The 16,202-nt window shown below is 35.5% G+C and overlaps 1 protein-coding gene and 1 non-coding gene across 25 annotated transcripts in view; one reads left to right on the top strand and one right to left on the bottom strand.

Annotated features, from left to right (window-relative positions):
- The window catches only part of SCAF8 (SR-related CTD associated factor 8), a 228,446-nt gene that overhangs the window by 122,635 nt on the left and 89,609 nt on the right, over window positions 1-16,202 (bottom strand). For 16 of the 24 annotated variants that reach the window (XR_001490106.4, XR_012433558.1, XR_001490104.4 and 13 more), the window contains 4 exons: window positions 14,576-14,720; window positions 11,740-11,808; window positions 8,686-8,904; window positions 6,438-7,908 (listed from right to left, as the gene is read on the bottom strand). Coding sequence is in view for 13 of the 24 variants with exons in the window: in XM_015448999.4 (XP_015304485.1) it covers window positions 6,452-7,908; window positions 8,686-8,904; window positions 11,740-11,808; window positions 14,576-14,720 (1,890 nt within the window). In the remaining 11 variants the exon portion in view is untranslated. Of the gene's footprint in view, window positions 1-5,786; window positions 7,909-8,685; window positions 8,905-11,739; window positions 11,809-14,575; window positions 14,721-16,202 lie in introns of those variants that run through there. The other 8 variants (XM_015448998.4, XM_015449000.4, XM_015449001.3 and 5 more) reach the window with 1 other exon arrangement.
- Window positions 13,675-13,778, top strand: LOC123573172 (U6 spliceosomal RNA). Its single transcript, XR_006697915.2, has one exon. It is a non-coding gene; the product is annotated as a U6 spliceosomal RNA (small nuclear RNA).

Raw genomic sequence — 16,202 nt, 5'->3', positions numbered from 1 at the left:
ATGCCTATAATCCCAGCATGTTGGGAGGCGGAGGCAGAGGCAGAGGCAGAGGCAGAAGGGATCACTTGAGCCTGGGAAGAGTTCAAGGCTGCAGAAGAGTTCAAGGCTGCAGTGAGCGATGATTGCACCACTGCACTCCAGCCTGGATGACAGAGCGAGATCCCATCTCAAGAAAGAAAACAAAAAAGAAACAGAAAAAGAAAAATGAAAAAGAAAGAAGGGAGATCTAAGAAATCAAACTTAAGCAATTAGCTATAGGAAAAGGAGATAGCCCCATCTATGTTTGTAACAATGAAAACAATTTGGTGGTTAATTGTGGCTGTAAACATACAGCTGGTTGGGTTATGTTTTTCTGCATATACACTGCCTAATATCTGGTGAGTCTCTATCACGTCAGGCACTTTATCAGATGGTACACACTAATTTTTGAATCTGGTACACAGTGTTTAAATCTTCACTACAATACTTAAAAACTGTGAGTCTGCAAAGTAACTTAAATCTGTGACTTGGGTTTCTTTTCAGAAAAACAGTGAAGTAATAACTACCTTACAGGATTGTCATAAGGATCATATTGTGCAGGTAATACAATTATTTCAGTTCCTGTCACATAGCATGTGTGCATTTAGTATTAGCTAATATTATCTTTAATAATGAATTAGCTAATAAGAAATCATGTTTAGAGGCTCAGTAACTTGTCCAAAGCCAGACATCTAGCTGTTGTTAAAGGCAGTTTTAAAAACCCAAGGGCAATAAAATTTGTGCTATTTTAAAAAGTGTTCCAATAATGTTAAGTCTTTCCATTCCTCTTAGTTTTCTTCCTCAGCTGGTCATTTACAGAACAGAAAGCTTATTTCATAGACTTGAGGTAATTAAATGCTAGAAATGATGTCAGAAATAATCACTGAGTGAAGGGGCAGCAAATGACTTTCAATGCAAACAACAAATCCAATTGATAGTCCTTGCCTGGAATGATGGGGTCAAAAAGGAGCCTGGAGTGCTCTATGAGAAGGATTTGGAGGCTAATTCTGAGAAAGGCAGAAAAATAAAACAAAACAATGATAGCTGCCCACAGGGGTGGGGATGGAAGTGGCGGGAGAGGGTAGGGAACAAACAACACAGGACGACCAGGTGCTGTATTTCCACCACTGCTGTTCAAATACAATATACTTGAACTATCTATTGAGCTCCATGCAAAAACACTCTCAATAACTGAAGCGTCTAACGTCTTCCATACAATATGAAATTAGCCCATTAGCACAATTCCATCCCTTGATATACAATATATATTTTACAAATTAATTAGAATATTTGTTCTGTATTGTGAATAAACTTGACAAGAAGAAGCCCGAGTCATTCTAAGTGTATATATGGGAGCAAAAGAGCCTGATGAAAAAGGAGGAACTTAAGTGGAGGGGATGAAAAATGCCTAAGCAAAGCTCATGCCCAAATAAATCACTGATTTGCATTAGTTTTGACATGCATATCTAAGTAGTCTTACTAATAACATTACTTCTAGACCCTGAACACTTAAAGTATTGTTCCAAAGAGATTCTTTCTATAATCAAAACATTTAATTACATGTATCAAGTAAATTTTCCTTGAGGTATTCCATTAAAAAGTTTCACTTGCGTAACAAAAAAATACTTCCCTACAAAACCATCTCATATGCTTCCTTCCATCCCTTTCTTGCTATAACTCATCTTTAGATTAATGCTTAAATTTAAGCTGTGATAACTGACTTCTCTACTTTTGATTCATCCTCCAACACCAACTGCCAGTTAACTGTATGCTTTGTTGAAACACTAAACATACTTTCATGTAACTAAAATATCTGGATTTTAAAAAATGTTAAGAATCTCAAGTGCACAGTATAATAAAGACGTATATATTTTAATATATCTAAAATGGTGGTATGTGGGGATTTAAAAAACCATATATACACAGGAAGGTGCGTGTACGCATTTATTTTATATATATATATTTATCACCCTCAGGAGATCCTGAATTAGTAAGTCTGTGGTGATCATCCTCTACTCCCCATCCCCCCACCAAAATATTTTCAGAGAGCTCCACAGGTGATTCTGTTATATATTTCCTGCCTGAGGACCACAGAGAGAGGACATCTCAAATTGCTTTCAATATTTATGTGCCCGTATTTAAAGTACGCCTTTCCACCAAAAGAAAACAATCTGGGTTCTTAATTTTAAAATGTTCTAGTTTTAGAAAGTTTCGCTGGATATCAAGACATCTCTCTTTTTTAAACCTTCCATTAAAAATTATACTAATATTTTTCTTCAGATGTAACAAATTTTCAGTGTCTACAATTTGTCAGTTTAAAAGATATCATATATAAAACGACAGCATGAACAATATTAAAGATTTATAATTCTGTGCCACACCATAGTATGACCACTTCAAATAATTTAGACCTTTATTTTGCCTAACTTAAAAATGAATATAAAGATACTTGCCTTTCTATATATTATGTAAGTAAGATATTTTTAAAGAGAAATATGTTAAAGTTTTCTTTGTAAGTTAAAAGCCAAGTATTTTATTAATATAGCACCCAATAAAGTAATGATGATGAAGGCACATAAGGTATAACGAAGTTTTAATATTAGAATCTTCTTGTTCATTACAGGTTGTGCCCATCTAACAAATATATATTATGTTGGATATATATTTATGTTAGATAGCTTATATATATATATATATAAAGAACAGAAAGCTTAATAGATATCTTTTATATATATATATAAGATATAATAGTGAGGAAAAACAAAATATTCTCTAAATCACTTGGGGTGAGGGGTGGGTGTGTGTGTGTGTGTGTGTGTGTGTGTGTGTGTGTGTGTGTATCGAACTTTAGACTGGGCTGGGTGCGGTAGCTCACACCTGTAATCCCAGCACTTTGGGAGACCGAGGCGGGTGGATCACGAGGTCAGGAGATCGAGACCATCCTGACCAACATGGTGAACTCCATCTCTACTAAAAATACAAAAAAAATTAGCCGGGGCATGGTGGCAGGTGCCTGTAGTCCCAGCTACTTGGAAGGCTGAGGCAGGAGAATGGCCAGAACCCGGGAGGCAGAGCTTACAGTAAGCGGAGATCACAGCACTGCGCTCCAGCCTGGGTGACAGAGCGAGACTCCATCTCAAAAAAAAAAAAAAAAAAGTTTAGACTGGTAGAAAATTTATTCAAATTAACTGAGTAACAGTAATGTTCATATACTCTCACTAAACTGAAAGTCCATTTCAATAATACTGTATTTATTTGATACTAAGAAACTTCACATTTATCTCTGAATTAGGAATGTATCTATAATCACTAGCATGTCATATTAGAAACACTGTCTACTTCTGAATGGTGTTTCTTACAATCAATGGCACCTTATATCCCACGAAATACAGTGTTTATTTAAAAAGTACTTTTTCAAATTAAAAAGATGACTTCTCCTTTTTAAATTTACAAAACATCCCCTAACCCCCAAACAACCCTAAATGTGTGGCTCCTTAAACTATAATATTTCATGAATGAAAAATGGCAAATAAATTTAATGAAGCAACTAAACTCTCAGGACAAAAGGAACTGCTCTGGTAAGAATGCAATAGCTTAAATAATGAATGCATTTTTATCAATTAAATATTATATGGAGTTACTTCCAGAGTTTTAAATAATTTCACACTTCTAGTATTTTCATCTTCCGATACTTTCAAATTATTTGTCTACCCTTTATTGAAGTAAAATTAAAATAAAGGAACATTCTACCTATAATATGATGCAAAGTAAGTTTCTATCAGTGTATGCATTTATGCTAAGAACACAAGTTAATGTTTAATGAAATGTTTAAATACAGACAAAAATGTAAAAATCAGGGGTTCTGTTTGCTAATACTGCAGAAAGGCATATCACTAACATGTCACAAATTAAAACACTACGTGATTTGGTGTCTAGTTATCACTGCTTGCAACACTTCAAACCAATGTATTAAAGTGGTTAGGTTACTCCTTGCACATTTCTAATTGCTAGTATTCTAGTGACAGAATTGTGACCAAAAGCATAAAAAATGTGATAGGTCCTATGCCAAATGTATCAAAGTAAGATAATTAACTTTTCTCCCCATCATTTAAAAAATGGCAAATGCAATTATGAGTTTTGAAAATTCTGAATGAAGATAATCTCCTTTCACTTAAATTCTATACAACAAAAAACAAGGACATAAGAACAAGCACATGATAACTTCTTTCAACTATTTTAAAAGAGTGTCATCACACATTTCCAAGATTGGTTTCTAGATACGGTAAGGATAACTGGTTAGGTAATTTTCACCACTAGAATCTTTAAACCAGTGCAATGCTTGCACATTTTTTTTTAAGTACACACATGAAGGCCCAACAGTGATAAAAAGCTTGGCATCAAAAATCACTAGAAAGTCTTATGCTTTTTATTGCTACTTAATCCAAGTGACTGTCACTTAATTTTAATAATGGTAAACACAACTAAACTAGTTTGAGAGAAATCTCAGCCAATACAATTTCCTTAAGGGCAAAGCCAATATTTCCTGAACATTAAAACTTTGCATCCATGTAAAAGATTTTCCTCATTACCCTAAGGAAAAAAGAGCTGAAACCAACTCAAATTGTTGATTGAACTGAATTACCTTGGAAATAAATACCATTTAAATATTTTTACTCTTTACTTTTCTAAATAACTAAATACTGTACTATCTCTGTTCAGAACTTGTAAGTCGTCTTTTATTTTTGGCCAGGAACCTTAAAGTTTTTATAGCTCTCTAGGTCATCAGAGCTAGGCAACACCAATCCAATTTTAAATGTCTGGTGTATTCTATCATTTCTTGGAGCTATCTTTGCTTAGAAATTTTGGATAAACAGAGCAAATGATGAATTGCTGGGAAGGCACTGGAAACAAAATGACTATTCATAGAACCAAATAAAAGCCTTCCATTAGAAACTAAAAAACACCAATGGTGTTATATCTGTGTATGTAAGTAAAACCTAAACGAGAACAAACAGCAAATAAAAATTAAAAGCAAAAACAAACAGGAAGCCAACCCCCAATTTTTTCCTACTCAGTTTACCTTGGAGGCTACAGTGTTATCCAGAGTCCTACAAAACACATAATGGGTATTTTGTTCCTGGTATACATACTAATGTCTTTAAGTCCACCAGCGCCACTACACATTTTGTGTAATTAAGAAATTAACTCCAGGCACGTGACCAGTGAGTACTTTAGTGTCAGTACTACCTATGCAGAATAGCAAATATAGTGTGAAACAAAGCAATGCAAGCATTTATGTGAAATTTGGCTCCATGCTAAAACTGGCTTCCTGCTTATCTGTATTAAAAATAGAACTGCCAAACTACCAATGTATCTCTTTATAGTATCTCTTATTTTACCTTCATCAAGACTAAGAGCTTTAACTATAACCCATGTTAATTACCCACATTCTCCAATTTTCTACCAGATTTTAAAGAATATTTTATTATCCAAACTTTTTCAACTTTCTATTTTCTCTGTATGTGCATGAAGACGGACATACAGAGAAACAGAAAAAAGCTACACGACTTCCACAATAAACATACACAGATATCATACACATACTGAGGAGGCTGCATGATTTTTATATCAAAGTACATGCTTTTTCCACCACAGAGTTCTTCATTGTTGTTACGATAGAAAGCTTTTGCAAAATATAAGCACATGCTAGTAATAATTCAAGGTTTTAAGAATTTATAGGTTAAAAAAATACAATTCCTAGAACACTGTTATCAAACAAATAAGTTTTATTGGCATCTAAAAACAAAATTCACCCAACATTGAAACGTACTTTAATATTTACGTTGTTGTTTTCTTGTGTCTTTTTTACTCACTGCAGTATGAGGAACAAATCACAAACACTTACTTTGGAGAAACAGAGACCATAGTGTAGATTTTACAAAATCACTTTTTAAAATCTCTGTATTGTGCTCCTCAAATACCTAGAGCCAGTCTTTGCATAAAATATCACAGCTTTATCTATAACCTTAAAATTCTGCAGCAGCCTAAAGATATGGATAAGATATACCACGACTTGCTATTCTGAAATATATCTATTACCATATCCAACCTAATGATAGTTATCTAAAAAATTCTTTCTTCCATAGGAAGTCTCTGACAAGCTGTTATTCATTTCCTTGACGTTAAAAGAATCTGGGGCCAACATTTATATTTTATCAGAAAAATAAAAAAAAAAGTTTACCTACCATGTTCATATTAAGAACAATGTCTATACAAGTCAGTTGTACAATTATTTTAAGAGAAAGGTGAACATGAACATCAGATTAACTTAATTCTGGCAGACAAAAGTGAACAACTATGGTCCAGTCAGCCATTATCTATTACAGAGAGATGACAACTTTACAAAAGGTATCTTTTACCTACTGAGTGATGATTATGTCCCCTCAGTTTCTGTGCTTTCTACCACTGGTTCACTTTCTATATCAGCAACTGTGTCACTCTTCTCCTTGTTTATTTCATTTGAAGATGTCAGTTTTTCATAAAGTTCAGGATCATTCTGTACTGGTATAGGTGGTGGCTGAGCATGTCTCTCTGTATTTTCACCATTAACCTGAGGCACATTATCACCTTTTCGTTGAGAAGTGGCCCCCTCAAAATAATCAAAAACCCGAGCATGAGGAGGGGGAACCCAAGTGTTTTGAATTCTGTCTCGTCCAAGACGATTTCCGTTCATTTCTCTGCAGAAATCAAAATCTCTGTCATCCCTGTCCCTTTGCCTCTCCCAGGGTCTTCTGCGGTCATCAAAATCTCTGTGAACTTCTTGTCCAAATCCTCGGTTCCAAGGACCACTTCTAGGATCAAATCGATAGTTTCCAGACCGAAATCTACCTCTTTCTTCATGTAAGCCTTTTGGACCACCATAGACCGGTAGAACCCGATGCTCTCTCTCATCAAAATCTCCTCTATGCCCCCAGGGCTTCTCAGGATTAAAGCCAAAGTGGTCTCTTCGACCAAGATGATCTATACCTGGCCTCACAAGATTCTCTCTTATATCTACAGGAGGTCTTCCAAAATGATCCCTACCATCTAGTGGAGGCCGTCCAGGACCTTCTCTTGGATCTATAGGCCGCCCAACCACATCTCTAACATCCACAGGGGGAGGTCTACTAATGCTTTCCCTGGTTTCTATAGGAGGAAACCGGTAATCTCTATCTCCTTCCTGTTGAATGTTATCATTCCCAAGTGGTATCCTTTTTTCTGGGTTAGCAACATTGTCTATGCTTTGTCTTCCAGGAGCTAAAAAAGGTCTTTCTGGCTGACTAAAAATATCTCCTGGAGGAAAAGGTCCACGGGGTGGTGGATGAAGAGCTGAATCAAGTACCGATGGGGGTGGGATTCCCCGCTGGGGTGGAATTCCAGGCTGTATTAAAGGGAATCTTGGCCCAGGTGCCTGTGGTATTAGTCCTGGACGAATGTCTAACATTGGCATTGTGGGCATCCTTTGATTAGGGATACTTAAAGGGGGTAAGTTTTGAGGTCCAGCTGGTGGCTGTGTTCCCAGAAGTCCAGAAGTATTTGGAACATTTGGTGGCTGTACTCCTACAAGTCCAGAATTGTTAGGTATATTTGGGGGTAGCACTCCCAAAAGTCCAGAACCACTTGACACACTGGGTGGCTGTATTCCCAATATTCCAGAGTTATTTAGAATATTTGGTGGTTGGGCTCCAATAATCCCAGAACTACTGGAAACATTAGATGGCCGGACCCCAAGAATTTCAGAATTACTTGATACATTTGGTCTTTGGACTCCCAGAATTCCAGAATTGCTTGTCACATTTGGTGGCTGTCCTCCTAAAATTGCAGCATTACTTGAAATATCATTTGGAATCACTAAAAAAAAAGAAAAGAGAAAACTCAAAATAACAGTCAAAAGTTTCCAATAATTTTAGCTTAATCAGCTACTTGTATCCCCCAGTAATCAAGGTACATTAGCTACTACATGAAATCTTTTTAAGTTAAAAAAAATGTCAGGTATTATACTGATTTTCCACCTTTAATAAAAACCTTTCTAAACCATAATTCTTTTTTTTTTTTTTTTTTTAAGAACACAAGTGGAGATTTAAAAGGCTTTAGGACAGGAAAGAAAAGAAAGGAAAGCACATTTGGAAGAGACTCAAACAGGCATCAAGGTCAAGTGCCTCTAAACCATAATTCTTAATGTACCAACAGTGAGACTACAGAAAAAGGACTTACTGCTTTCAAACACCATATTTATCTTCTAGAGCTAGCTGGATAATACCTATTAGAAGTAAGTTCCTGGTAGAAGTTATTTACACCCAATACTTGTTCATTTTTATCTTCCGGTAAGTATACAGATTTTGTGTAATATTATTTTGACAACACATTGAAGTAGTTCCAATAAGACAAAAAAAAGGGGTGGTGGTGTGAGGGTCTTAATGGAACTGAAATCCAGATTATCCTGAACAGAAGGCCACTTTTTTCAAATAGAAATTTTAGCACATAGTGATCTCTTTTTTAAAAAGTGCAATATTTCAGCATTTGTAGATTGAAGTGGTTACAAATGCATGCTACCCCAGAATTAAACAACAAATACAGAGGGGCAACCTAGCTTAGACTTAATTTTTTTTAAATTGTATTATTATTTACCTGATCTGGTGTTTTCACCAGAAGAAATCTGGTGGTCTATCAGATGAGGTACTTTTTCTTCAGGCTCTGCCTGTTTAGTTGGAGCATTAAAAACATTTCCAGCTGGCAGAGCGGAAGTAGCAAGATTGCTGGCAACAGAGCCACCCGGTATAACAAGGCTACCAAACCCAACATCTTTCACAGTTTCCGGGGTCATGGATAATGACGGCTGCACTAAAGCTGTTTAAAGAGGAGAAAAACATATTTCAGATTTAATGAGTCAATTCACGTGCTAAGTTTTCTGGCAGTTTGAGTATTTAATTTATAATGGCATCTCTGTATTACTAAGCACACTATATATAATAACCAATGCTCAAATGACAAAATGAGTCATCATGAAGAGGCTAAATTACATTTAGAAAGCTTTATCCAAAAATAGGGAAAACTAACAATTTTCAGAAATATTTCACCAAAAATGTTAAGACCAGCACTCAAAAAAAAGTAAATTCTAGTAACAAAAAAATTAATAATTTTCTAGGAATGCCAGATAAGTGAATGTCTAAACATACAGAACTGACTAGTGCAGACTGAAATGTATGAGTATGAAAATCTGCCCAATCCCCCTGCAATTACAATGTACTAAGGTCCTAACATTCATTTAACATTACCTTTTATCAAATGAAGGTAGAAACTCATCAGATGAGAATACATAAGGTGGACTACAAATATGAAGCTATAAACTTTCCATCTTAAAGAATGGGTAGAGATATCCCTAAGGGCATTTGTCACACATATTAAAAACCACAACCAGAGGAATATAAAATAATAACACAATTAAAATTTTTAGTACAATTTATGTCACTTAGAACACTGTAAAATCATACTTGTAGAACTTAGGAAATGTTTTATCTTCATATGTAACTCTAGATTACCCGGGAAAAACTGTTAGCATACAAGAGCTACAAAAATAAAACCATCTGTGGTCATGTATGAGAATTAAGAGAATTAAATGAGACAGCAAAGGCAACTGGGATAGCATCTGGCACACAACTATTTCTCTTTTTCCATTAATTGACTGCATATTTTCCAAAATTAGTGAACTAGGAAAAAATTGGGAGGTGGGCTCTCGTTACCCTCTGTGAATAGTGAATTCAGAAATGACTTCTCAACACTTTGTCTAATTTTCAGAAAGAATAAACAATTCTTCCTAATGAACCAACAATAACAAAAAGAAACACTTTTAAACCTATCTTTTTTTTTTGAGATGGAGTCTCGCTGGGTTGGCCAGGTTAGAGTGCAGTAGCGTGATCTCAGCAAGTGATTCTCCTGCCTCAGCCTCCCGAGTAGCTGGGATTACAGGCGTGAGCCACCACACCCGGCTAATTTTTGTATTTTTAGTGGAGACAGGGTTTCACCATGATGGCCAGGTTGGTCTTGAACTCCTGATCTCAGGTGATCTACCTGCCTAGGCCTCCCAAAGTGCTGGGATTACAGGCTTGAGCCACCACGCCCGGCCACTAATTCCTACTTCTAGGTTTTCTTAAAACAATTCTGACCCACCTTGGCCTCCCAAGGTACTGAGATTACAGGCGTGAGCCACCATGCCCGGCCAAATTTTAAAGCTATGTAAACACTGAAAGGGAGACAAAATTTAAGAATACAAGGAAAATGAATTAGATAATCAAAAGTTAAAATCTTTATATATCACATACACTCTTCAAGTCTAATTTTTGAGGTAGTCTTCCCTAAATTACTAAAGGTTTTTTAGAAGCTTGGAGAATTAATGTACAAAAAGAGTAGACTAGAATGAAAAAATTATTAAAAGGGTATATTAAGCATTTCTGTAACGTCCAATGACAGGAAAAAGGAAATGAATAAATGTCTGTATTTACTGTTATGTTGCATTACTTTTGAAATGTCTACTCTAGTAAAGAAAATACAGATATCAAAACCAAGTAGGCTAGAGTGTATATCCCATAAAAATGTAAAAAAAAAAAAAAATCACATATGAAACTGGCACCACAACTACAAATGAAAAGATTTATTTCAGTTAACCCTGATAAACAGTAATTTGATGATACATTTTTTTATTAAACTTTTAGGTTCAGGGGTACATGTACAGGTTTGTTATATAGGTTACTCACGTAACAAACAAATATTTATAGATACATGCACATGTACCCCTAGTTATGTTATACACCTTTGGGATAAAAAAAAGTGGGAGAAAAATCTTAGTTTCATCCAGCAGCCTTGTTGGCAGTAACACTACTTTCAAACTACTATGTGTATGTCTGTATTGTACAATAATGAAAAGCAATCATGTTACTGTTTTCAGTATATGAGAACACAGGCAAATATAAAAATCAAAGTAGCTAATTTGTTAATAGTGCTTATTCATTTTCTTCTGTTCAAAATGCACATTTTCTAGTTCTGTCCACTAAAAGTTCCTAGACTCAATGAAAACCCAAGAGCAAAATGAGAATCTAGTACCCAGAGTGAATTCTCTAGATACCGTACGTACCCCAATAGGAAAAATGGCCGACTCTCAGATTGGAGGGAGGAAAACACAAGATTTGTCTGGGATATACTGGGCCAAAAAGCTAAGTAGCTCTCAAAACTAATGTGACAGGGAGGCAACACAGGTCTCCCACCATCCAAAGATGAAACAATTTGCACTTCAAAAAAAAAAAAAAATGCAACTGACTAGAAGTAAAAAAATCCATTAACCCATAAACACTAAAGAAACCGAAGGAGAAAAAAAAGGGAGGACTGGGGCAGGACTGGACTAACATTAAGACATTTAATACACATAGCAAAACAAAAAACACAAATAGGATGAGAGGACCTTCTCTGAATTTTGACTAAAATAAAACCAATCATAAGACAATTTAAGACAATCAAGCAAATTTAAATAAGAACTATCATTTACCATTAATATTTCAGAAATTATCTAACATGCATTTGTCTTAAAGCTTTCATAATAAAAATATTAACAGTAATTCACAAGAATGAGAACTGACACACTGAAACTAACACTACCATGAGTAAAGAAAACTCTAAAAGTAGAAAACTTACATGTTGGTACTACTGGTGGAATTGCAGGGGGTGGCACAACAGGTGGGGGAACTGGAGGCGGCATGAAACCTACATGGAAAAAAAAGAACCCAAAAAATAGCACAAGAAAAATTACTTACTTTAAATCAAAGATTCAAATAGCTACAAACGAAACTTCATATTCTTAAAATGGACTACAACCTCATATTTATATATTTTTTTTCTATTTTAAAAATGGCTTTTATATATGCTGCCTTATTTGATCCCTAATAAGCTAGGTAAAGCAAAGAGATCCTGATTTATGAGAACATTCTATTTATTTACCCATTCAAGTCCTGTAGCATGCTCTATGGTGCTGTAAAATCAAAGATTAATAGGAGCCAGGTAAACTGTTTATATATGCCATTTTATTTATTTGATACGCGTGTTTACTCACTAGATCAAAATGTTTCTGTTTCTTTGGATAACACATATTATGTTTTAAGCATTGAAGCAAATCTTCTATTTAATATTGACTTTTTAATGATTTCAATTACATTATTAATTTTAGATACCGAGTCTATGTTTCCCAGGCTGGTCTCAAACTCCTGGCTTAAACCATCCTGCTACTTCAGCCTCCCGAGTAGCTGGGACCAGAGGCAAACGCCATGGCGCTCAGCTTTTTAATCATTTTAAATATCACACTGTAAATCTGCTTCTTTGCACTTTTTGAAATACAAAGCTACCATTACATTCAACTAGAAAATAATGACTAAAATAATTTTAAACTATAAAATCTACTTTGATATTCAAGGTTTGTTCCTCTTCTCACAATCCTGATTGTAACTAAGTTTTGTGGTAAATTATATGATACACATATTTAATATTTTTAATAAGATATACCTTTTGTACATTTAAAAAAGTGGCTAAAAGTAAGAAAAGAATAAAAATACATGATTTTTCAACAAATTAATAAGGAACGACTTTATAAAGCCTATATGGTTATGATTTTTGAAATAATAACTTAAAAATTTCTGAAATATTTAATTTTGAAATCACAGAGAAAATTAAACTTTTCAATATTTAAAATAAAGTTATTAAAATCTGTATCAATTTCCTATTACACGTTAAACTGTAATTTAAAACATTTACAATTACATGACCTATAAATTACAACCATTCTCAGACAACAAATTTATTTTTTAGTCTTGCTAAAAACTCTACCCAACATCTAAGAACTTAAGTTACAGAAGTCAACATACTGTATTTCTTCTCTTATAATATGCAAATAATTAATGAATTCAAATACATTTTAATTTGGAAAAACAATATATATATTGTTTTGACCCAATAAACTTGATAACAAAATTCCTGAATTAGAGTTTCTAGGTAAAAACTGTAACTTAAACGGGTATCTCATAAAGTAAATACATATAACTGCTTACATTGTTTAAGGTGGAGCTTTTAGGCTGGGCACGGTGGCTCATACATGTAATCCCAGCACTTTGGGAGGATCTCTTGCTTCCAGGAGTTCACAAGTATCTCTCCATCATTCTTCTAACCTAATCTCCCATAGTCTAATAATAAAAGCTTTCTTTTTTTTTTTTTTGAGACAGGGTCTCACTCTGTCACCCAGGCTGCAGTGTAGTGGTGCGAACACAGTTCATTGTGGCCTCCACCTCCTGGGCTCAAGCCTCCTGAGTAACTGGGACTATAGGTGTGTACCACCTCGCCTGGCTACTTTCTTATTTTTTGTACAGACAGGGTGTCACTTTGCCTGGGCTGGTCTTGCACTCCCGCACCCAAGCAATCCTCTCACCTCAACCTCCCATGGTGCTGGGATTACAGGTGTGAGCTACCATGCCCAGCCTAAAACCTCTATCTTAAACTATATATTTAGTTGTGTTTAAGTAATCTATACCTGGAAAATCTAATTCAAGAAACTTTTTTTTGGTTTATCAGTAATTTATTAGGTCAGTACTTGCTTTGGCAGCACATACCCTAAAATTGGGATGATACAGAGATTAGCATGGCTCTTGTGCAAGGATAACACACAAATTTGTGAAGTCTTCCATATTTAAAGAATAAAAATAATTTATTAGGTCAAAATGAAGTATTACAAATTCAATTAGCCTTTTAAATATAATTTCTAATGTCTAAATGGAGCCTACTGATTCTTAGGAGGGACAACGCAAATTTTCTGATGAAATGCTGATAATTATTAGAGAACATATAAAAACTGCAACAGAAATTTTACATTAAGAGTAGTAATTCTTTTTTTTTTTTTTTTTTTTTTTTGCCTTTTTTTCTTTTTGAGACAAAGTATTGCTCTGTTACCCAGGCTGGAGCGCAGTGGTGTGATCTTGGCTCACTGCAACCTCTGCCTACCAGGTTCAAACCATTCTCCTGCCTCAGACTCCCGAGTAGCTGAAATTACAGACCTGAGCCACCACGCCTGGCTAATTTTTGTATTTTTAGTACAGATGGGATTTCACCATGTTGGTGAGGCTGGTCTCAAACTCCTGACCTCAAGTGATCTGTCCACTTTGGCCTCCCTAAGTGCTGGGATTACAGATGTGAGCCACCATGCCTGGCCATGGTTTTCAATTATTCTAAAGAAATTCTATTTTTCTGTGCCAGTGCTTCTTTTCCCACCAATCTGCATTCTGAGAACAAGTTAGAAAAGAAAACTCTCTGGCCCCTACCACAAACCGAGTAAAGCAAAAACAGTGGAGGCTGGGTCCAGCAATCTGCGCTGTAACAAGCCTATGCATGCTAAGGTCTCAGAACCACTGCTCTATGGTATTTAAATCTGAAAGAACAACAACTTAAAGGATAATCTAAATAGAGTTCAAATATTAAAACAAAAATTCCTTACCAGGTGGTGGTTGTGAAGGGTTAAAACTTGCTCGTAAAAAAGGAGGTGGAGGAATCGGACTAAATCCAGGAGGAGGAACCGGCATCGACACAGGAAATGCTGGTGGGACTAAACTAACTGTAGGCACGGCTGGCGCCACTGGAATCTTTTGTGGACAGACAAAAAAGTTCAGTCATCAGTTTATTCACCTGCATCTTGGAACAACTAAAGGCAAATTATTCTATTTCTCTTTCAGGATGGTAACAAACACTATTAAAAAGGGTTTTATGCCCCCTTTTTGTATACTTGCAAGTGAACCGACTTAGGGTAAAAACAAGGCCATGTTATTCAACAGATAGTTTTTACTTGGAGATTATGAATTTGATCTTTCATTCAAGTGATGTAAACTAATGGTCACCTAGTTCGAAACTGAGTATTATGCTCCATTTTAAATTGCCATCTCCCACTCAGTAACACCTATGCTATGCAACCTAACCACCATTAGGAAGCATGTCAATAACAGCTTTAGAATGGCTTAAATTTCTCATAAATTTATTTTCTAATCCTAGCATAAGTACCTTTTACTCACTCTAGGTACAAGTCGCAAGTATTCATCTGCACCACAGCTTTAGCTCTGTTCTAAATTTCACGTTACATCAAGTGTCTGTTCAACATCCCAAGTGTGCTGACAAAAAGATACTTCTACCTAACACGTATGAAACAACTGATTTTCCAGTCATCCTTCCCAAAAGAACTCTTCTCACAGTCTTTCCCAGTCTCAGTTAATGGTAACTCTATCTTTCCAATTTCTTGGACTAAAAACCTTGCCTCTGCTTTTGCTCATAATAATCCCAAATCCAATCACACTAGGAAAAGTCCTGTTAGTTACAACACCTTCAAAATACACCTAGTATCTGACCATTTCTCATTACCTCCACTATTTTCTCATTACCTCCAGTGCAACAGACACTCCAGAAGTCTATTCTGAGCCATCACCAGCTCTCATCTGGATTGCTACAACTGTCTTTTAACTGGTCTCCCTACTCAAAGCTCACTACAGCCTAGTCTCAAAGTAGTAACCAGTGCAATTCTTTAAAACTGTAAGCCAGATCAAGTCACTCCTCTGCTCAGAATCCTCCAATGGCTCCTCATCTCTCTCTCTTTTTGTCACATGTAAAGACCCACCATCCTCATCTCATTCCAAGTGAAAGCCAAAGTCCTTAGAAAGATTTATCTTCAACTAACTTGCCTTTCACTGGCTTTATTCTAGCCCACTTAACACTCCTGGACCACACCAACATATTCCTGGTGTGGGACCTTTGCACTGGTTGTTGCCTCTGAACAGAATGTTCTTCATCAGATATCCACATGGTTAATTCCCTTAGTGCTTTTAAGTCATTGCTCAAATTTCTCATTTTCAATTAGGTCTATCCTCACCATTCTATTTAAAATAGATCAGCCTTATGCTACCTTTTTCCTTCCATAGGATCTCATAATCATATTTATTTTACATTTTCTGTCACCACTATTGAGAATAAAAGCTCCAAAAGGGCAGAGATTTGTGGGGGTTTTTCACTGATACCTAGAAGAGTGTCACAGAGCCAGTACTCAATAAATATTTGTTCAATAAACATATTTAAATACGAAT

The sequence above is a fragment of the Macaca fascicularis genome, chromosome 4 (assembly GCF_037993035.2).
Source record: "Macaca fascicularis isolate 582-1 chromosome 4, T2T-MFA8v1.1".
NCBI classification, from domain to species: domain Eukaryota; kingdom Metazoa; phylum Chordata; class Mammalia; order Primates; family Cercopithecidae; genus Macaca; species Macaca fascicularis.
Note: the sequence above shows the minus strand (reverse complement) of the source record. Positions and strands in the feature narration are given on the sequence as shown.